Genomic DNA, 22,568 nt, shown 5'->3' with positions numbered 1-22,568 from the left:
AGGAGCCCGTGTGTGCCCAGCACCATCAATTGCAGAAGAGCTTTTGAGATATCCTGTTAAGTCCCAGGATAGCTTCTCTTGTTGAGCTGGGATCTTCTTTCATTAGTTTGGTGAGAACTTATTCTTCTTCAGTATTAGTTCCATTATTTCTTTTAGCTGATTCTCTTACAGTGGATCTTGTAGGAAAGTCCCGTGACAGGAAGCTTTACTGGTCATTCCACCATGTTATGCTTGTAGCTGTTGCGGATATGTCATTACTTAAACTTAAGTTGGAGAAATTGATGGATGATAAGTTTTTGCACTCTTCTTTTGCTTTCCCTTTTAGAGGTATGGCCTGATTTTGCTGAGTGAATGATGGCTCTAAAGTTCCGTAACTCTCTATCTTACATCTCATGGCTTGAGCTTTGTAAGTTACTTAATTTATCAGTTCCAAAGGTTTATTCCTGTGGTTTTCATAGGTTTTGGCACAGCCGATCATGTTACCCTTTGATATGCACTTAGCATGTCCAAATTTCGTGATGTATATGCACATTTTTATCCATTTGTAAGTAATCACGAGGCTGGTGGTCTTTTTGTGGCATGAATCAGGTGGACCTAGATCTGGATGGTTTGGGCTGATTACTAACTATAGATGGCTGTGTTATATTTTGGTTTGACGGTATTTCTGCCGTCTCTAGATGAGTGGGGTGACTCGAAGTATGTAGGTAGCCGATTTAGTTAAAAATTCTAATCATCGGGTCACTTGCTGATCAAACACCGGTGTATTTTTCCAGAGTGAGTACCCGAGGCTTCTGTAGTTTTACATGTACTCTTGTTGTACGCTGAAATTAGTTTGGACGACTGTTTCTAAATAAGGCGAAGCAATGAGAGTAATTGGTGGGCAGATTCCTATTACGACAAAGTGCTATTTAAACTGCTCATTTCTCGCGTTCTTATCATGAAAAAGCCATATTTCGGGAGTAGTTCAACGGAACGCCTCTGGCATAGGTTCAATGTCACTACCGGCAGCTGTGCTGCACTCATCCTTTGTGATGGCGGGTAAGTTTTGAAGGAAGGTGGCTAGTCCTACATGTGTATCTGCGCCTGCAGCTGCCTTTGATAATGTAAAAGCGGACGACATATTCAGATGCCTTATTCGATTTATTTGCAGTTTTCCTCGGAAAACTTGGTCATCTGTGGTCGTCAGGTTCGCTCACCCTGCAAGAGGCGAAACATTTGGTTCAGGCACCATGCATTTCGGGTCCGCGCACGTCGATTGCTTAGGGATTTGTGCGAGTGAAATCGTGAAGAAGAAGAGGAAGGGCCACTAATCAGAGCCAGTTGGTTATTGATCTGATCAATAGCCAACGGCTACTACTACTAATCACTGATCACGGCCCCTTCTTTTTTTCTCTTTTGCCTTTTTTGCCAACCCAATAAAAGAAACAAACCTAAGTCAAGCGCAATGAGTGAAAATAGTGAAAAAAGAAGGATAGATTTCGACATTTAATGTAAACTTCGACACAATATCGAAATGAACAATACTTGATTTAAAATTGTTGGGGAAGGACAAATGTGCAAGTACCATGATTTAGTATGTGAGCAATCTAGTTGCTCCTCTTCAGAGTATAATTTGAAATTGGAACTTTTGGCATCAATTTAGGTAGAGTTATTACTTATATTTTCATGTCGCAACATGGTATTCATCAGGTCGACTCAGACGATGCTAGCTTGCGGGTTGTGACTGTCAAGTAGGTGATGCGAAGGGCGTGAAATACAGAGAGGAGAATAAGGAACGAGAAAGGAAAACGATTTGCTCTCCTCAACAAGAAGGTAATCGATGTAATGGTTATAAGCAGCAACGACAAAAATTCAGACTGTAGGGAAATGCTGGGCGGACTCAGGTCAAGAATGGGTGAAAGTTTTAGAACATGCTTGCATGCGTAAAATAAAAGGGTTAAGCCAATAGACATGCGGCCTTGCTGGTAAAGAGATTTGGAGGGTGGGCCGGAGAGTACCAGGTTCGGAGTCTGATCCCCGTGAGCACACACATATACACATAATAGATGAATGAGATCAAAAAAATAAAAATGAAAGGGTAGAGAAATGCTCGGAAAATTTTATGGTGGTCCGGCCGAAATTGATGCCTATTCCGTTCGCCAAATCTGTCGGAGAGTTGCACCGAATCCACTAGTCAAAAGTTTGTATTGGGGTCGCTTGTTTATGGAGCCATCTCTCTTTCACAACTTGGCCACAATACCTAACCTCTCTCTTACACTTATATTTCATGATACGCTTGTGTTCGGTCAATGATTTTGTTCGCAAGGTGTTTACAAAAGCGAAGAGGTTGATTTTTCGACTATGTTTTAGAAAAGCCTGAGACTGTAAGGAATCTTATACAAGTTTAATTAGCTGTTAAGCATGGCTAGAATGGCTAATTTTCAACCATTATGCCATCCAAGTGGGAAAATTGTCCAAAAAGTCATAAATTTATTGTATAGAGGCCAATTCACTTGTAAACCTTTCAATTATGCCAATATAGTTCTACGCCTTTTGACAACTTACCAAATCAGTTTTAAACCTTTCAATTGTGCCAATTTAATTCTAATCTTTTTGATGATCTGTCAATTTAGTTCTAAACGTCTTAATGATTTGCCAATTTAGTCGTTCCGGCCAATTTTGGCCAGAAATCGCTAATGTGGCGGTTTAGTTAGTGCCGACCGCATGCCATGTAAGATTGTTGGCGCTGACATAGACAGTTTTTGCAAATTTTTTTTAATTCTATGATGTTTTCTATATTTTCCTTTCCTTTTTCTTTTTCTATTTCATTTTTTCTTTTTCCATTTTTCCCTCCACTAGCCATCACCAGGCCTTGTCGATGGCCGGCGGAGGCAGCCACCTTAGGCGAGGGACGCCCGCACCTAGGTTAACGAGGGCTGCCGTCACCCAATTTGGCAGGGCTGCCCACATCAGTCTAGACAAGGGTGGCCCTCGCCAGGCCAGTAAGGGCGACCCTTGATAGCCTAAACCCGAGTGGCCCTCACCTGAGGTCGGCGAGGACGACACTCATCTGAGGCCAACGACCTCCACCGGCCCTCGATGAGGCTCGGTGGAGGGAAAACGAAAAAAAGAAAAGGGAAAAAATTTAAAAAAATTCAAAAAATTGCAAAAAATGTTCGTGTCAACGTTGGCTGTGCCACATAAGACGGCCATGGCTGACTAGACCGCGTCAACAATTTCCCATCAAAATTGATCGGAATGATTAAATTTGCAAATCATAAAAAAATTTACAACTATATTGACACAATTGAAAGGTTTACTACTAAATCGATATAATGAAGTGTTCAGGACTAAATCGGCTGACGTACAATAAATTTAGGACTTTTCAGATCATTTCCCCCCATCCAAGCGCTTGCACAAGGAACTCCGATCCCCCCGAACGGGCCGAAGAAGTCGCTCATAACTCCAGCATCACAGACACGAAGAAGCTGTCGAATATCGTCGACTTGGTCAAGTATCGTGCCAACATCCATGAGTTGGACGAAGAGGCTCGAATTCCCCCATCTCGTCGGATGGAGAAAGCACGTCTCGAGAAATCGGTAACCGGGATCGAGATCGATGTAAGGATGTCGAAGAAGAGGATACTTCTTTTCTCGAACTTTTCCCTTGCCTTCTATGGCTCTTTTGACCTTCTAGTATTACTCTTTGGTTAGAAAATGGTACTTCGCTTGGGCTCTGAATTCTCTCTCGCGCTCGACAAGCCTGAGCAGTGCCCTTTTACGAGGCGACATCCACCGGCCATAGATATCGTGAATGGAAAGGCAGAGCAGAGAAAAACGCAAGCGCTTGGCATGGGCACGCATCGAAGAACTTCCGAAGGTATTTTAACAAGAAGTATCTAGTAAAGACGCTATGGCCCTGAAAGCTCGCCCAAACCCGTGTGTCCGGTCGCCTTGTCCCTTGCGCTCGATGAACTTTGTACGAGCCGATACCCGCTTCAAAACACTTGGAAAATGCTTTTGGATGTTGATAGTTCGTTTGTAAAAGAAACAAAGAGGTGCCTTGTCTCGCAACGAAAAGATATGAGTGGGTGAACTAATATATAAGTGGGAGGCTTCTAGCCTTACGATTGAAGACCGTGGGTAAAGTGGACTAGACCCTACAGTACCCGCGCGCGGGTGCGTGATTATTAGGCGCACTTAGCATGCTTGCACGCCACGCTCGTGGACCAGAATTCGCACTATGGGTTATTTTTTTTCCAAATTCGAATTTATAGTTTTTTAAACATGTAAAGTTGTTTTCCTTTTTAAACAATATTTATGTTCACTGTACACTTTCAAAAGGATGCAATGTTTCGGTGGTTGTATCTATTCAAACATAATTTTCACTATTATAAATTCAACGTTTCTGGTTCAATAATTAACACATTTCAATTTCTTTCCTTTTTTAAAAATACAACTTTATTTTCCAATTGTTTCTTTTTGAGAGTTCTTGGAAAAAAAAAAAACAAAATTGCTATATGGTACTCTCGTTCTGAGACTAAGTTGTATCATGAAGGATTGTTTGCCAGTAACCATTAGCAACCTTATAGGGCAAACAATTTCTTAAAAATAGTTTATTTTACGTCTCAAAGTCTGATTCCATTCTTTTCAATTGTTTTTCTAACATCGGAATCATCAAAACTAATTTGGGATCAACAAAAGTTAGGTCGACTATGGATTAGCCAGTGCAATAATCACCTCTAATTTGATCGGTCAGGAAAATTTTACTATCACTCCTTACAACATTGACACTGAGTTTGATTCTTTTGTGGGGTTTAATAGCATTGTTTGTATTCTATTTGCCGTTGGGTGACCATTAAAGGACATAATAGTGACGATCTTGGGCTTTACCCTTGGCCCATTAGTATTCCATATGTGAAAAGAACATCAAAGTTGAAAAAAATGAAAGATGGTATTCTTAAACATACAGTGAGTCAATCTCTAATATAGGAACACTTCAAAAAGGGGAAATTACCAAAAAAGTTCTAAACCAATTGTACTTATGTCAATTTTATTCAAAATCTTTCAATTTGGCCAATTTAATCTTAAATCTTCTGACAATTTGCCAATTGAGTCATTTTGACCACTTTTGGCTAGAAATCCCTAACTTGGACACTAGTCATCTAACATGGCACGGCTCTCGTTGACGTGGACAATTTTTATAATTTTTTTGAATTTTGAATTTTTGAATTTTCTTTTCCTTTTTTTTCTTTGCTTTTTATTCCTTGTGCTGGCCAGCATCACATGTGACATTTGAATTTTCTTGATAATATTAGGGATAAGTGCACTACAAGTCCTAAAACTTGTAACAAAAGTACATTTGAGTCCTAAAACTTACAAAAAGTGTAATTGAGTCCTAAAACTTGTCAAATTGATTCAATCGAGTCCTAAACTTAACACAGTTAAATTTACTAACGGAAAACGCTGACGTGGCGCTGATGTGTCATATTTTAATAATTTTATTGAGACACGTGGCGTCCAACAAGTGCCACGTCAGAAAAATTTAAAAAAAATGTAAATTAAATTAGAAAAAGCTATAAAAAAACAAAAAAAAAAAAGGAAAAAAAACCCTAAACCAGCAGCTGCGGTGGTGGCCAAGCCCTCGCCGGTGGCCGCCACCACAGCTGCCGAGAAGGACCGGCGGAGGTCGCCCGGGCCTTCCCGAAGCCCGGCAACCCTCGCCGTCCCCGGCGAGGCCCTGCAGCCCCCGATCTGGGGGAGGGCGCGACCCTCGCCCCAGATCTGTGCGAGGGTCGCCGGCCCTCGCCTGGGGCTGGCGCGGACCGGCGAGGCCTCGCCCAGGGTGGGCGACCCTAGGTGAGGCCTTGCCGGCCCTCGCCAGCCCCCGGCGACCCTAGCTCAGATCTGAGGCGAGGGTTGCGCCTTCCCCCAGATCGGGGGCTTCATGCCGTCGCCGGGGACCGGTGGGGCCTCGCCTGGGGCTGGTGAGGGTCGTCGGGCTTCGGGAAGGCCCGGGCGACCTCCGCCGGCCCTTCCCAGCGGCGGCCACCGGCGAGGGCTTGCCCACCGCCGCAGCTGTCGGTTGGGGTCTCCTTTTTTTTTTATAGCTTTTTTCTAATTTAATTTTTATTTTTATTTTTGCTGACGTGGCGCTTATTAGACACCACATCATTGCCACGTGTCCCAATAAAAGTAATAAAATATGACACGTCAGCGCCACGTCAGCGTTTTCCGTTAGTAAATTTAACGGTGTTAAGTTTAGGACTCGATTGAATCAATTTGACAAGTTTTAGGACTCAAATGCACTTTTGTGACAAGTTTTAGGACTTATAGTGCACTTATCCTATAATATTAAGATATTAAGTTAGTGAGAGTTATTGAAGGAAATATAATTAGTATAGTAATTGTCAATGAGGAATGATACGCTCCTAAATACGTATCGAATAATTTTCAAAGAGCCGCGTTTTTTCCACACCTTTTGTGGCTTAGACACTACTTTTTTTTTTTACCATTCTATCTCTTGTGGGGCCCACCACTTTTGCTATAATTTTATATGATCCATTTTTTATTATTTGATCGACTCTTTTTATTTTGTTTATTCTTTTTTTCCATACGGGTCCCACTTCCTTTCTTCTTCTTTCTTTTTAAGCCTCCTGCTCGTCTCTCTATTTTCTCTCTTGCAAGCCAATCTCTTCTTTCTACGCCTCCCACTCCTTCTTCTTCTTCTTCTTCCACAAACCTCGTCGTCCTTGTGTAATATCTATGATGCCAATCCCATTGTCCTCCACATTTTCGCTAGCATTGGCATTGGACTCACTGTTGACCTCCCCAACGAACCTTTTCTCCACACGCAAGCTCTTCTTGCACAATGGAATGCAATATTGAGAAGCACCGCTTCTCTTTCTTCTTTTTTATTATATATTTTTATCTCCTCTTATTGCACATGTGAGAGTGTAGAGAAAGACAACGCGTCTCCACCATGTGTAGGCATAAAAGTGGAGGGCAATAGGCGTGTTGTGTTCTTTTGGGTAATATGAAGCCAGATTCAAATTATTGGTTCAATTTGATTGCAATTTCAGTGCTGTGTCCAGAGTGTTGAAATAAAAATTGTGCTTGCACAGATTAATTTCTTAGAACACGTTGCTACAATGCCGCGTTTGTTCTTTCATTTGTGTTGCAGTTGTTGCTTTCTAGACTATAGTTGTGTGCAGAATTTAGCTTGATTTCTCAACAACCATTTTGTAATCGCACATTTGTTGGGATTCATCATTTATACTTGTTTAACCCTTTGTTTCACTCACTCATGCTTTGTTGGCAATTAAATATTGTGTTTTTATGAGTTGGTGTAGATAATTTGCTAATATAATACTAAGAAAATAGTATCAATTTCAATTGGGCATCCACTTGATTCTCAACAAGTAATATTCAAGAGGACCTAAATTGCTTGAACGTATCTATTGATGATGAAAATGTGAATGGAGGAGAGCGATCGATCATGCCAACAAGTCATTTGAAACTTTACCCGGTAATTTTCTAACTCGATAAGATCTTTGAGTAGTGTGCGGAGCCATCTTCTTGCTCAAGGTTATGTCATCTCTATTAAAAGATCAAAGAGAGACAAATATGTCTATCTTAGGTGCGACAGGAGAGGTAGTTATCGTGATCAACAAAATATTTATGTTGCACATTAGAGACAAACGACTGGATCTTGTTTTATTAACTGTCTTTTTTACGTCCTTGGCTATAAAAAAGAATGGATCTTGGTCACTCATAATAGTGAATGCATCACACAATCATGATCTTTCGAGTGATATATCATGACGACATGTCATCGCTCTTCTAAAGTTGAAGCTTTGTGTGTGAAAGAGATGCCTAAGGCTGGCATACCTCCATGCCAAATTCTTTCTTCCTTGAGACAAAGTAATCCCAATGTTCAAGCTATTGCCAAAAGTAGTTACCACATGAAAGCGAAATTCTGTCGTGAATATCTAAATGGTCGCACTATGGTCTGAGCTTTAGTGGATGAGCTTAGTTTAGGTGGATTCATCTACAATTTTAAACATGATGTTGAGGGTCACTTGACACATTTATTTTTCTCCCATCCTATCTCCGTGGCACTAACGAAAAGTTTCTTAAGTTTCTTTGTAATTGATTGTACTTACAAGACTAATAGAAAAAAAATGCTTTTGTTGGATATTGTTGGAGTTTCCTCCTTTAATACTTTTTTCTACTCATGCTTTGTCTTTTTGAGAAAGGAGGTAGAGGAAGATTATGTTTGAGCTTTGACAATGTTTAGCAACATATTGAGTGTTGATTGTCAGCCTTCAGCTATTGTCACTAATAAGGAGTTGGCATTGATGAATGCAGTTAAAATCATTTTTCCTAGAAGTGCGAACCTGTTGTGTGTTTGGCACATTGAAAAAAATATTGTGGCAAAATGTAAATCTCAGTTTGTAGTAGGGACACATTAGGATGTTTTTTATGTCTGATTGGTCCAATGTTTTGAACTCCAACACTGAAGCGGAAGATGATAAAATTATTCGGCAACTTGATACCGTTGCAAAGAAAAAGCCATCAGTTCTTAACTACATAAAAAATACAGGGCTTCCTTTCAGAGATTTTTTTTATGACAACTTGGACAAACTTGCACATGCATTTCGGAAACCATGTTACTGGGCATATTCAACTTTGAAAGCTTATCTGCAAGTTTCAACGAGGGATTTAATTTTTAGGTGAAAAAGAAGATAACCTTGCAGTTGAGAATGGCTCGCAAGAGAGAACAAAGAGACGAGTGGCCTGTAAAGAAAGAAGAAGAAGGAAAGGGGGATCGCAAGAAATAAAAGAGTTGACCAAATAATAAAAAAATAGACCATATAAAATTGTAGCAGAAGTGGTGAGCCGTACAAGGGACAGGATAGTCAAAATAACAACAAAAAAAGGAGTATCTAAGCCATATGAGGAGTCGAAAAAGTGCGGCCTTTTTCCAATGTTAAAATTTTATTGAGTTTAGGTGTCCCTATTGTTCTATACCTTTTGTTAATAATTATAGTGGTTTCAAAATAATTTTCTGATTTACTAGCGTGTCAAACGAATACCGATTTACCTGATTATTAACCACAATGTAAAACATTTACTTTAAATAACATAATCTCCATCTTTTCAACCAAACCATGCCATTTATCACTATTTTAGCTCAAACAAATGTCTTAATTGTCACCTTATTATTGCTCATATGCTTTTATTTGAAAACATTGAACCTACCTCTTGATGATCTCATGCATGACATATGATTATTTTAACCCTTGTAACTTTATAGCTACTATTAACTCAATTATATGATTATTTTTAACTCAAGCTAATAAATATGACTTCAAATTACTCTTCAATAAAGATTAAAGAGGGAAGACAAGAGATAAAAATATCATTTTCCCTTCGTCTTCTGAAAGTGCAACTCCATCTTCAAGTTCAGGGCGTATCCTTCTAAACACCATTTATATATTTTCCTAATTTCGGTCCAGGTCCAACGGCATTGTGTGTGTGCAAAAGTATAGTGCTAAAGCATATAGAGCATGCACAACAATTTATAATGCAAGCACTGCTTCAATAGCAAATTAAAACTTTCATTCTCATCACCATTATGCAAAAAAAAAAAAAAAGGTTAGCAAAGACTACTCCCGTTATAACTCACATCAAAAACATTTAATACTTGATGTTACGGATGTAGCTTGTCTCCACGTTGCCAGACAAAAGTATTTTTGAAAAGAGAAAGTTCAAACTTAAGTCCCACTAAGAGTTTTAATTCAATTTGCCAAGCTGTCATAACATTTTTAGAGGTGAACCATCAAATGTAAAGCTAACGGATTACTAAGTTCGGAGACTTAGCGCAAACTCTCCCAAGCCCGTACCAACCGCAACTTTGGGGTTTTAATTTATTCAATTAAACATGCAATTTTCTTCAATTATGAGTCGTTAATAATCTATTATGGATCGATTAGAAATCCAAGTAAAGTGTAGGAGAACACTTCACTTCTGCGAACTAGAGATTCATGAATATGTGGACTTGGTTACGCTAGATAAATTCGACGCCCTTTCGGCACCTTTTCATTTTATCTCAAAAATGTTTTGCAAGCAGTTTTTGTCAATTTTAAGCCTAAACTGCTAACATGTGAGAGTGATCATGCATGGTGTGCAAAAAATAAAAACAACACTCAATAATTAAAGTATCAAATAAATTTCTAAAAAGAGTAAAGAACCTGAGATGCAGTGAGCAAGCAAAGCAAAGCAAAGTCCCATGATTCAATCCAAAGACACCTGTTAACTAAAGATCAAAGACAAAGATGTAGTGATATGATAGATGCATAACCTATATGCAATCTAAATGTTTTTTTTATCCTTTTCAATATATGACGTGACCTATGCAAATGTAACTATTCAATAATAATGCAATCCAAAGCTACTGATATGCAAGATGTGATTTTTGTATATTTTTCATGACAGGTAACGAAGAATTAAACATAAAGAAAATGCAATTTCAATCATGATACACGAGTCGTGTCTACCCTGATAATTTTTAGATAGTATTCATGTTTCGTACGTCAACTAGATTAAATAATCGTGCTGTGTTTGGTTGACTAGTTTTACAACCTATTCCTGCAAACACGAACCGCCTCTCCTATATTAATTATGAAGTGTAAGAATAATTATGGCCAACATGATATTATTAATTAATGGTTTAATAATTATTTAAATGCTATAACAAAATCATGTTGGTTATGAAGAGATGCACCTCTTATGAAAAGGTGCAATTCTTACTTGAAGTTACAGTTCTTATAAAGAGATGCAACTATTATGAAAATGTGCAATTCTTATGAGAAGTTACAGTTCTACGAAGAGATGTAACTCTTTGAAGGTAGGATGTACTTTGATGGAAGGCACCTATTGAAGACATGAATGAAGGCACCTATTGATAACCTGTATAAATAAAGCCTGGTTCTCTTTCCACCCAAGACAACAAAAGGTTGTATTTTATCCTCCGTTAGATAAGATACGTTAAGATAAAAGTGGGTTAAGGAAGATAAATTAGATTTCTTCTTTTCTTATGTTTCTGCAACAATTATTTTCAATGTTATTGCTATGGATAATGTATGTCTTCATCCCTCTTATTGTGAAAAATCATGAAGATTTCAAATCCTTTAAATCGGTATTTTTCGCATAAAGAATTACGTTATCGCCTACATGAATTCTTTTCGATTCTAAGTCATCTAAGGCCATCCAATTAGAAGCATTTGCGTACATGAAATTGACAAAAAGCAAGAATATCAACGAGTGGAGATTATCTCACTTGATTTTCTACGTGTGTTCCACTGCATTTTGGCCAGCATACGACAATAATATCGATGGGAATTGGTTCTATGATTCTCTCAACGGTTCACACGACAAAAATTAGTGCCAAGAGGATCAATCGTCACATCACTTGGATGATAATTAGATTATACTGAAGTAGACCACTTCACATCACTTAATACAGTCGCTTCCCAGGGCACCATGAAGCTAGACAAAACTGCTGTTCAACCCTCAAATCGATTCTCATGGTCTGCTCCAGCTTAAAAAGCACAAACCCTAGCTGGAAAATTGCTGAAAATCATTTGGTTTTTTCATTTTCTTTTACCCATATACGTATTTTCACAAATAGAAAATCATGAAATGCTATCAAGATCTATATAATGACACTGAAATGCTTAAGAGATCTTAAATTAGGACTTTGGGTGCGTTTGAGAGAGCATTTCCAAAATCATTTTGGCCTCCAAAGGCTTTTGTGCCAAAGCTGACGTGCTTGACAACACATTCTTAAAGGTCCTTGAGCCAAAGTCTAGCAGTTCCAAAGTCTTTTAGCCTAACGCAACTCCCACCGAGCCTTGGCTTTCAACATTTTCAAAATTCTACTTCGGGGGGTTTAATGAATTTATACATCTTTAAGATTAAAGTTTCGGCATAAGGGACTTGAGCCATTTCATTTTACCAATAGTTTTAAAGAAAATGGCAACATTGACCAAGGTACGATCGACCCTGTTCATTGGACAAAACAAAAGGCCAGTTTCAAGAATTTGTGGGAATTGACTTTTTAGATTAAGTCAAATAGATCTATCTTGTCAGTATAGCAAATACTTGGTTTATTATACCAAAAGCTTCCTTGGACGTAATGTTTATACCAAAAGCTTCCTTGGACGTAATGTTTACACGAGGGACTATATGTATATCTCTAAACCCCCACAAGAATATAGAAGAGCCACCTTTTGGGTGAGACCCAAGAATTTGTAATAACCAATAATGATCTTTCTACACAAATCCAGAAACCCTAGCTAGTTGCAAGATGGTGGTATAGAATAATCTCTGGACCTCATTCTTATTCTTTTAGAAAAAGGGACTTAGAGAATGCTGACCACAAGCCTGACCTATTTGTCCCGAAAGCAACTGTGCCTCTTTCGTGCACTCACCACAATCCGTGTCCGCCTTCAGGAATCGAGAATCCAATATACCCACCTCCCTGAATGAACGGCTATCATCACTTAAATAATTGTACCAATAAAAACATTAAAAGTTTTAAAAAAAGAGAGGCTTGCGTCGCATTGCATGCATGCTTTTCGTCTCTCGCGTTCCTCGAGTATAAGTACTCTCCTTCGAGTTTTGACTACTTCGTCGCAGTCTTCTTCAGCAACCGTTCCGTTAGCCTACCAAGCCCAGTGAAGAGCTTGATTACTTGATAAAGAAAAACATACAGAGAGAGAGAGAGAGAGAGGTAGGTTACATAGAGAATGATAGGGTTGGAGGATGTGTATAAGGTGGTGGAGGCGATGGTGCCGCTATATGTCGCGTTGATGTTGGGTTACGGATCGGTGAAGTGGTGGAAGATTTTTAATCCAGACCAGTGCGATGCGATAAACAGGCTTGTTTGCTATTTCACCCTCCCTCTCTTCACCTTCGAGTTCACGGCCCATGTTGATCCCTTCAAGTGGAACTACATGTTCATCGCCGCCGACGTCGTCTCCAAGGTCATCATAGTTGTGGTGCTAGCGTTTTGGGCCAAATGCAGCACCAAAGGGAGCTATTGCTGGTCCATTACCAGCTTCTCGCTGTGCACGCTGACCAACTCGCTCGTCGTCGGCGTCCCCCTGCTCAAGGCCATGTACGGATCAATGGGCGTGGACCTGGTCATCCAGGGCTCGGTGTTCCAGGCGATCGTGTGGCTCACGTCACTGCTTTTTGTACTGGAGATGAGGCGGGCGGGGCTCGACATCTTGTCGTCATCGTCCTCCACAGAGGGTGACTCGCCAGCACGGACAGCCGTCGATACGAAGGCCGAAGTCGATTTGGAAGGGAGGATGGGGATGATGGTGAGCTCTAGTAGGCCATCATTTTGGTCTCTCATGAGGACTGTTTGGACGAAGCTTGCCATGAACCCAAACTCCTATGCATGCATAGTTGGTATAGCTTGGGCGTTCATTGCAAACAGGTAAATTAAGTTAGAAAAGATATTAATAAAACTCCGTGTGTGTATATATGTGTGGGTATATATTTACAAATATATATAATTTGATGATTAATGAAATTGTTACTCACTAACTACGTACATGTCGGGATTAATTTCCATATATTTGAATGCGTAGGTGGCACATTAAGATGCCAAGCATAATGGATGGATGCATATTAATCCTGTCAAAAGCTGGGACAGGCACTGCCATGTTTAGTATGGGTGAGAATGAGATTCTTTCTCGTTTATTCCGATATTGATCATAGACATATATTCCACAACATGAAGAGAACCTAGGTTTGATGTTAATTAACGAGTGTATGCGTGTGTGCAGGGATGTTCATGGCACTGCAGGAGAAATTGATAGCATGTGGGCCGAGCTTGACCCTGTTCGGGATGGTTTTGAGGTTCGTTGCCGGTCCGGCGGCCATGGCCATCAGTTCTATTGCCTTGGGCTTGCGTGGTGATGTCCTCCGTGTCGCTATCATCCAGGTATCGATCTCTTGTTGTTCGGAGTAATCTTGTGGGTCACATCTGCCAACTTGACATTGATTGAGGAAGGGGCAGGTGATCAGTTTAAAAGTGTGATAGAAAGTTTTACCCTTTTGGGCTATCTTTTGGGGTGAGAAAGGTCCAAGATTACTTAACAATGGTATCAGAGCTCAGATTATCAACAAATCTGTTACTCCGACCCAGTAGGGGTGTCAACAGTTTGGTTCGAGTTTTTTGAAAAATTCGAACTGAACCATTACGGTGTACGTTTGAACCGAACCGAATCTTGAGCCAAACCTAATATGAACCAAATCGAAAACCTCAGTTTGGTTCGGATTGAATCGGTTCAGATTTCGGTTCGGACGAGAAAGCCGGATATTCGGGTTTCTCATGGCGATTATGAGAGGAGTGAGAAAGAGCATTCAGTTATTGTTAAGAATTTTAGTTTGGTTTGATTAACCGAATCGAACCGAAATAACCCGAACTAGAAGAAAAGAATGGTTATTTTCTCATTATCCGAACCGTAACAGAAACATAATCGAAAATGCATGAAATTTCAGGTTGATTTGGTTTTGTTTTCGATTTGGTTTTTGACACCCCTATGGCCTTGGGCCCAATGTGTGAAGGGTAGATTGTTTGCGTTATTCCAATCGGTTGTGGATTGGACTAGTAATCAGTTTATAAGTGTGAGGAAAAGCCTCATCCTTGAGAGATCCAAGACCACCCAACATGTGGACGGGTCAATGGACGTTCGCAAAGAGTAGTCGAAGTGGATCTTTGGATATCTTTAAAAATGTGATTATTTTTGTTTTGCAGGCAGCACTGCCACAATCGATTACGTCCTTCATCTACGCCAAAGAATATGGACAGCATGCAGATGTGCTTAGCACTGCGTAAGTACATCTTTCTTCTGCTAATCCAATACATCACATGAACATTAAAGTAGTGCTTTAACAGTCCATCTTTATAATTAACAACTTTTTTTGATTGTTGATTGCAGGGTGATCTTTGGAATGATGGTCTCCTTGCCGGTGCTGCTTGCATATTTTGCAATTCTCGAGTTCGTCCACTGATTCCTTGGAGAGTTGAAAATCTTCCATCTTTTTTCAAATTTTTCGTCTTTTTTTTTTGGGTCTTCCTTTTTTTGTCCCTCTTTTTTCTTTGGTGAGGGAAAGTTGGGGTCCTTTCCTTTCCAGCCACAAGGGGTTGATATGTAGTGTCGTACACACTCTTCTTCAATTATCCTCATGTTCTTCTTTCTCTTGAATTTTGATTAAGCCGATTGCACCGTATGGGATCAAGCGAACCACGTTCAATGCATTACATGACGATGCAACGAGAAATTCGTTACCGATTCTTTTAGCGATCTTTCATCTTATAATCCGTCCGTAACTATTGCTATGTCAATCAGTATATTTCCATAGTTAGTAAACAATTCTTCCGCTTTATAGATTTTGAGTACTTTGATTGTGGAGTGTGAGGCAGCGAAGGCATGATTATTTTCATGTTAATCATGATTGTAATTTTCATGAATTAAGGATCATGTTCTTGACTTATGGTTATTAATGATTACTTGAGATTATCAAACGTGCTCAATTCCGGTTTTCTATATTGAACATTATAAAGTTGACTCCTGCTTATTAATTATTGATATTGTGAAGACTCGTTTGTGGAGTGAACTAAACAATTCCAGATGTTCAATTTACTAAGAGCACGATAATATAAGAGAGATTGCATTTCTCGTTTATTAGGAATTCGTGTCAGAGTTCTTCTCCATCTCCAATTGACGTCGACTGGCAGCGTCGACTAAAAGTTCCACGATCCTCATTTTCTTTTTACCCTATCAATGAATATGTAATTTACACACCATTTTAAAAAAATTAGCCTTTTGGGTTTTTAATTTCCTGAATAATATCGTAATAAGTTAATTTTTCCGTGCGTAGGACAGGTTCATAGTCACTAGCATCAAAGAAAAACCCTAGACGATCTCTTATACCAATGAAACATCAAAGAATATTTCTTTCATGCAAGGAATTTGGCTCTTTCTCATGTAATCAGTTTGCCTCAATATAATATATTCGTAAATGTTAAAATGTGAATTAAGCTCGACCCTTTTTCCTTGATCGCGAGCTTCGTTTGTATTCATGAAACCCGAAACTCCACATATATCGGCAAAAGGATCAATAAATAATTCTTATAATGGTATTCATGAAAGCAATGCAAGAGATGGTTTGGCATCGGGTTATCAAAGGCAAAACAGAGTGAAATCGCATGAACAACACACTTGAGTTTGAAGAACTAGGAATACGATTGCTGAAATCCCCAAATGAAATTAAGTAAATGAGAAAGGAAGAATCAGAGCTGGGTTCTCACGTCATGAGGTGAATTAATGGGTGAAATAAGGAATATGAGAAATCGAGTAGGACACCCCAGCTTATCGAACCAAACTCCATCGTTGGTCAGTCCTAGCTAGAGATGCTAATGGGTTCGATTAAGTCCGTTTTGCAACCTACACTGAAATCTTGTTGTATGATCTATAGATCATGTAAATCAAACTCATCTTGATTGTTGATCATGTCGACCCCAGATAAGTCCCATATTGTTAATGATTGAGATGATATTAGTTCACATGTCTATAAACCTTGCAATAACTTCTCACAAGTAACAGACAGTGTTAAGTACACCCTAGATGATGAGGCTTGTACGCGTTGTCTCCTCTTCTACTTTGAGATTGAATGCTAACCATTATCCTATTCAAAATAGGGAACCGGCAAGATTCAAAATAGTATTCTTTGCTTATCTTTCTTCGAGTCCGTTTAATATAGCTTTGGTTGCTCGGTAGCTATGTTATGTCATACTTTTGCAGCGAAATGTCATATTTATCACATGTGTGGCAATGTATGTTCCAAAACTACTACTTCTTGAAGCTGGGTGGAGGCAACTTCGGAAAAGTTGTAAAAGTATTGTTGTAGTTGTGAAGAAGTTGCAACTATGTAGTGCTTGCCAGACATTTAACAAAAGCTGCAATACCCTTTTCTACGGTTGAAGCCGATGCGGGAAAGCTGGGCAATACTAAACCACCTCCTTCATAAGTATTCAGATTTCAATGCTAGCCATCCATGCAAGAAATCCTCATTGAGCTAGAAATTCAGGGCACACCCAGCAAGTCTGACTATTTAGAGTTAGTGTAGGTAATATCTCCTTGTAATATAACGATGAATAAACAACCAATATTCGATGAAAATATTCTAAAAGAAACTATTCAGAAAGGTTGTCAATGCAGCAAAACATAGCTGGTGTAAACCTGCCATTTTGAGCTACTTCAGAAGCTGCTTCATAAATGTGACTATTTTAATTGAGTAGATGAACGGTCATATGTCTCTCCTACAAAAGGCATAATTCTCTTGAAAAATATTTGCATGAAGATGCAGTTCTTTCGCTCAAGTTTGGTCTGATCTGGTTTAATAATATGTTGGATTAAGAATTCTTGCCAGGAAAACATCAAACCAAACAACTAAAGTTGGATTTATGCTCAAGGTATAGTAGACATTCCGATTTTCGTGGTTTATGACACTTGACATGTGCAAACCACAATGAACATGTGCATGAAAATTGAATTTCTCTTCCCCAATACTCCCTCTCTCTCTCTCTCAGGAACTCTTGGCTATTCTTTTTTTTTGGGTCAACAACTCTTAGCTATTCAAAGGGTGAAAGATGTGTGGCAGGACGTACCATATCATAACCATGCAAGTGTGTATTAGCTTCATGGGGAAACAAATTCAGATTCCCATCTGGAAATTTAATGTCCATACATATTATCCCAATAGCGCTCTCTCTCTCTCTCTCTCTCTCTCTCTCTCTCTCTCTCTCTCTCTCTCTCTCTCTCTCTCTCTCTCTCTGTTTGTTTATGCGTTAAAAGGAAGATATTCTAGGTTCGATGGTACGTATGGAAAGAGAAGAGAAAAGGGAATGCACGCACTCGTGATCAGACGGGCTTTTTGTTTTAATGGCAATAAGAATGTCATATCTCTTCAAATGGCTATGTGAATCTTCTCCAGTTAGTTCTTCCACCGTCGACCCCTCACATGGCTTGAATCGGAAGATGTTCATGTTTCTCCCTTTTCTCATCTTGGGTCGGTTGCTTACAACATAAAGATTATTCTAATCGCACAGTGTGCTCGATTCCATCTCGTTTGCAGTCGATGTAGATCAACACGGCATCTCGCGTGCAGAAAAGAAGAGCCTTCCCATCTAATATTTTGGACATATATGCGTGCGCATACATATAATATATGATACTTATCGAGGTGGGGGATTAAGCGACATAAGTTACTAAGTAAGGTTCCCTCTCTTAATGACTCTAAGATGATATGTTTTGGGACAATTAAAGGTAATCTTTTGTGCCACGTCTACGGAATCTCACGTTTAGGAAGATGTGCCGGGGTGAGAAGTACGTTATTTTGTTATAATATTAAATTGGATTAAAAAAATTTATGTAAGAACTTGTATAAAATTTAGTCTAATTATTGTATTTAAAAACTACAGTATTTGTGTCCAAAAATAACCCGCAAAAGGTAAATCGTTTATTTTACACAATCCGTGTATTAAAAATTGTAGATTTTCCATATAATGGTGCATTTGTTTTGGTGAAATTGTTTTTCAGAAAAGTATTTTCTGGACTTTCATCCGTTAGGTTGTCCGAAAATGATTTGGTCAACAAAAACACTTTCCGATCAAGGAAAGCATTCATGTATACATTTAGGAAAGTGAATTCCTTACTTTAAGAAGGCGAGGACACTTTCCGGAATTGATTATCTTAAATTTGTTAATATTTTATTTTTCTTTTCTTTTCTTTCTTTTCTTTTTCTTTTCTTCTTTTTCCTTCTTCCTCCCTCCGCCGGTCGCCGACGACTAGCCACAAGCGTGGGCTAGCGACGGCCAGCCTCAGGCAAGGCCGAGCTCACCAACCTCAGCGTGGCGAGCTTGAGTCTCGTCGGGATCCGGCGAGCTCGGCCTCGGGCGAGGTTGAGCCTCGCCAGCCTGACCTTGCCGCCTCCACCTCGTCTTGACCTCGCCCGAGGCCGTTGAGCTCGAGGCTCGGCAGATCCAGGTGAGCTAGGGCTCAGCCAAGGCCGACGAGCTCGCGGCTCACCAGATCCAGGCGAATCCGATCTCGGCTAATCCTTGCAAGCTCATGGCTCGCCAGATCCAGGTGAGCTCAGGCTCTCCCGAGGCCGATGGGCTTGCGGCTCGCCTAAGGTCGGCGAGCTCGAGCTCGCCTGGGGCCATTGCCAAGGTGTTGCCGGTTAGTCGCGACGGAGGAAGGAGGAGAAAGAAAAGGAAATAAAAGAAAAGGAAAGAGAAGAAAAAAGAAAATTAAAAATTTGAATTTTTTAAAAAGAAAATAAAATATACAAATAAATTAAACATAATTAAAAAAATTCGATTGTTTTTTGCCTGAAATAAAGTCATGAGATTGAAATCATTTTCCAATAAAATCCAAATGTCAGAAAATGATTTTTATTACATATTACCAAACAAAGGAAAACTAAGCATTTTCCTGGAAAATGATTTTCTGCCTTTATCATTGAGTTTTCCAAGAAACAAATGCACCAGTGCGTTTGTTTCTCGGAAAACTCAATGATAAAGGAAAATGTTTTCCGGAAAATCATTTCTGATATTTGGATTTCATTGGAAAATGATTTAAATCTCATGATTTTATTTTAGGAAAAAAATGACTTTTTAAAATTTTTAAAATTTGAATTCTTTATTTCTCTTTTTATTTCTTTATTTCTTTTTTTGAAAAAAATTGAATTTTTTATTATTTTTTAATTTTCTTTTTTCTCTTTTCTTTTTCTTTTTTCTTTTCTTTCCTTTTTCTTTTTCCTCCTCCCTCCTCCTCCCACCACCGCGACCAGCCGGCGACGACCATCGGCGAGCTTGAGGCTTGCCCGGCGATGGCCATAGGCGAGCTCGAGCTCGTTCGCCTCTCCTGGATCTAGCGAGCCGCGAACTTGCCGGCCTCGGCCGAGCCGTAAGCTCGCTAGCCTCAGTCGAGCTCGAACTCGCCGGCCTCGGTGGAGCTTGAGCTCGCTTGGATCAGCCAAGCCTTGAGCTCACCGGCCTCGGGTGAGCTCGAGGCTCGCCTCGAGCTTGCCCATTGGCCGTCGCCGTGGCCGGCGACCTGCTTGAGGAAGAAGAAAAAGAAAAAGAAAGAATAGAAAGAAAAAAGAAAATAAAAGAAAAATAAATAATAAATAATTCGATTTTTTTTAAAATAATAATAAATGAATTTTTAAAATAAATAAATAAATAAAAATTCATTTTTTTAATTAAATATTTTAATAAAAACAATCCTTTCATTAAGGATCCGAGCCTAAGAGCTGAGGACCTGCGCACGACCTATGTGGATTCGGGTCGGGGGTCTGGACTAGAGCTCGAGTATCGATGACCTGAGCACAGCCTTTATGGACCCGAGTTTGGGTGTCGGAGCATTAAGTACAGGCACCAGGGGTTCGGGCTCAGCTTCGATGGACCCGGGCATGGGTGTCGGGGGCCTGGGCCTTGGACACCAAGGTCTCAAGCCTGGCCATTGAGGTATGGTCGTAAATGTCGGGACTCGGGAACCAACGTGGGGGTTTCATGCTCAAGCATAGAGTTTCGAGTCTAAGCGTCGATATCTAGTCATACTTTGGAAAACGTTTTCCGATTTTTTTAAAGGAAAAATCATTTTCCTGAATTTAAGCTTTGGTAAGAAAATATTTTGTGTTGACTAGGAAAACATTTTCTGTTGACTTATTTTCCTAAATAAACCAAACGCTGAAAAATGAGGAAAGTGTTCTCATGGAAATTGTTTTCCGTGAAATAAACGCACCCTAAAATTGCATTGGAAGTGCTTTTCCTTAGGGTTAATACCACGAAAAACCCTAAACTGGTACACTTATGACACATTTACCCCAAACTATTTTTTTGACCATAAAAAACCCCAAACTGGTACACCTGTGATAATTTTACCCTGAACTATTTTTTTGACCACCAAAAACCCCAAACTGGTACACCTGTGATAATTTTACCCTGAACTTACCACAAAAAACCCTAAACTGGTACATATGTGACAATTTTACCATGAATTAAAATTTTAATATTATTTTTTTTTTTTTTTTCGAATTTTTATTTATTTTTTATTCTTTTCTTTTCTTTTTTTTTTCATCTTCAGACCCTGGCCGGTCGCCGGTCCGGCGACCGGCCAGAGGCGGAAGCCGGCGAGGGCCGCCCTCGCCGGCGTCGGGCGAGGGCCGTCCTCGCCCGCCCAGGGCAAGGGCGACCCTCGCCCGACGCAGGCGAGGGTCGCCCTCGCGCGGCGGGGGCAAGGCTGCCCTCGCCGGATCGGCGAGGCGAACCTCGCTGCGTCGGGCGAGGCCGCCCTCGCTGCGTTGGGCGAGGGTCGCCCTTGCCCTGGGCAGGAGAGGACGGCCCTCGCCCGACGCAGGCGAGGGTCGCCTTCGCCAGATCCGGCGTCGGGCGAGGGTGGCCCTCGCCGGCTTCCGCCTCTGGCCGGTCGCCGGACCGGCGACCGGCCAGAGGTTGAAGGTGAAGGAAAAGAAAAGAAGAGAAAAGAAAAAATTCAAAAAAATTCAAAAAAATAAAAAAATAATACTAAAAATTAGTTCGGGGTAAAATTGTCACATGTGTACCAGTTTAAAGTTTTTTGTGGTATGTTTGGGGTAAAATTGTCACAGGTGTACCAGTTTAGGGTTTTTTATGGTCAAAAAAATAGTTTGGGGTAAATGTGTCACAAGTGTACCGGTTTAGGATTTTTCGTGGTATTAACCCTTTCCTTATAAGACGAAAAAAAATAATTTAACGAATGTGTCATTTTACCATTAAAATGTACGTACCAATTTTATGCATTATATCCATACAATCACGAGAGCTCTCATGAAATCAACAATGAGAGGAAAGGGCCTTGTTTGTATCTTAATAAGCCTTGACCAACATTGAGGACTCAAATTGACCGAATGGACTGAATCGACACTAATACAAAATGTTTAGGACTCAATTGATAAAAAAAAAAAAAGTTTAGAACCGAATTGATATTATTGTAATAAGTTTAGGACTTTTTTGGTAATTCTCCTTAATAAGCCTCGACCAATATTGTAGACTCAAATTTCGTGGGTCCAGCGAGCCCGTACTTCAATTTAAACTTTAAAGAGCCAAATTGTTGCGCAAATGGGTTTGGGCTAGAGTGTTGAATTAGGCTATATGCATTGATCGACCGGGCTCCTTATTTTCTTTTCTTTTCTTTTCTTTTCCTCTTTCTATCTTATTTATTTATCTATTCTTGTTTTTGCTATTTTCTACATTTGTACTTTTATAAGAATGGGCGCTTGAATTGTCGACAAAAATTCAGGTGTCTAACAGCCATATACAGCCATCCATTATTAGATTAGCAAACGTGCTGTTTCTCATGTAATCAGCTTAATTGCCTCACTATAATTTCTCTTTGGTTCTATCAAGACGTTCGAATGTAAATCAAGCCCGACCCACTTTCCTCAATCTCGAGCTTC

At 39.9% G+C, this 22,568-nt stretch overlaps 1 protein-coding gene across 2 annotated transcripts; it reads left to right on the top strand.

Moving 5' to 3' along the window:
• The first annotated feature begins 12,658 nt into the window (after window positions 1-12,658).
• LOC115694210 (auxin efflux carrier component 5-like) lies at window positions 12,659-15,352 on the top strand. 2 transcript variants are annotated; one of them, XM_056304066.1, is made up of 5 exons: window positions 12,664-13,491; window positions 13,646-13,731; window positions 13,844-14,001; window positions 14,818-14,894; window positions 15,002-15,352. In XM_056304066.1, the coding sequence occupies exons 1-5, from the start codon at window positions 12,794-12,796 to the stop codon at window positions 15,072-15,074; spliced, it is 1,092 nt and encodes a 363-aa protein (XP_056160041.1). In that variant the 5' UTR covers window positions 12,664-12,793; the 3' UTR covers window positions 15,075-15,352. The 2 variants fall into 2 exon arrangements, with proteins under 2 accessions (XP_056160042.1, XP_056160041.1); XM_056304067.1 differs by lacking the exon at window positions 15,002-15,352 and having other exon boundaries at window positions 12,659-13,491; window positions 14,818-14,898.
• The last annotated feature ends 7,216 nt before the right edge of the window (window positions 15,353-22,568 follow it).

Source organism: Syzygium oleosum, unplaced genomic scaffold (assembly GCF_021117445.2).
Source record: "Syzygium oleosum isolate NSW1041296 unplaced genomic scaffold, Sole_v2.1 Sole_v2.30, whole genome shotgun sequence".
In the NCBI taxonomy this organism is placed as follows: Eukaryota; Viridiplantae; Streptophyta; class Magnoliopsida; order Myrtales; family Myrtaceae; genus Syzygium; species Syzygium oleosum.
The sequence above is the reverse complement of the archived record's forward strand: the minus strand, read 5'-3'. Positions and strand labels throughout refer to the sequence as shown.

Coding starts and splice junctions, on each gene's coding strand:
- LOC115694210 (XM_056304066.1), top strand. CDS start 12,794: ATGATAGGGTTGGAGGATGTGTATAAGGTGGTGGAGGCGATGGTGCCG. Junction 13,492..13,645: donor TGGGCGTTCATTGCAAACAG/GTAAATTAAGTT, acceptor TTGAATGCGTAG/GTGGCACATTAAGATGCCAA. Junction 13,732..13,843: donor CACTGCCATGTTTAGTATGG/GTGAGAATGAGA, acceptor GCGTGTGTGCAG/GGATGTTCATGGCACTGCAG.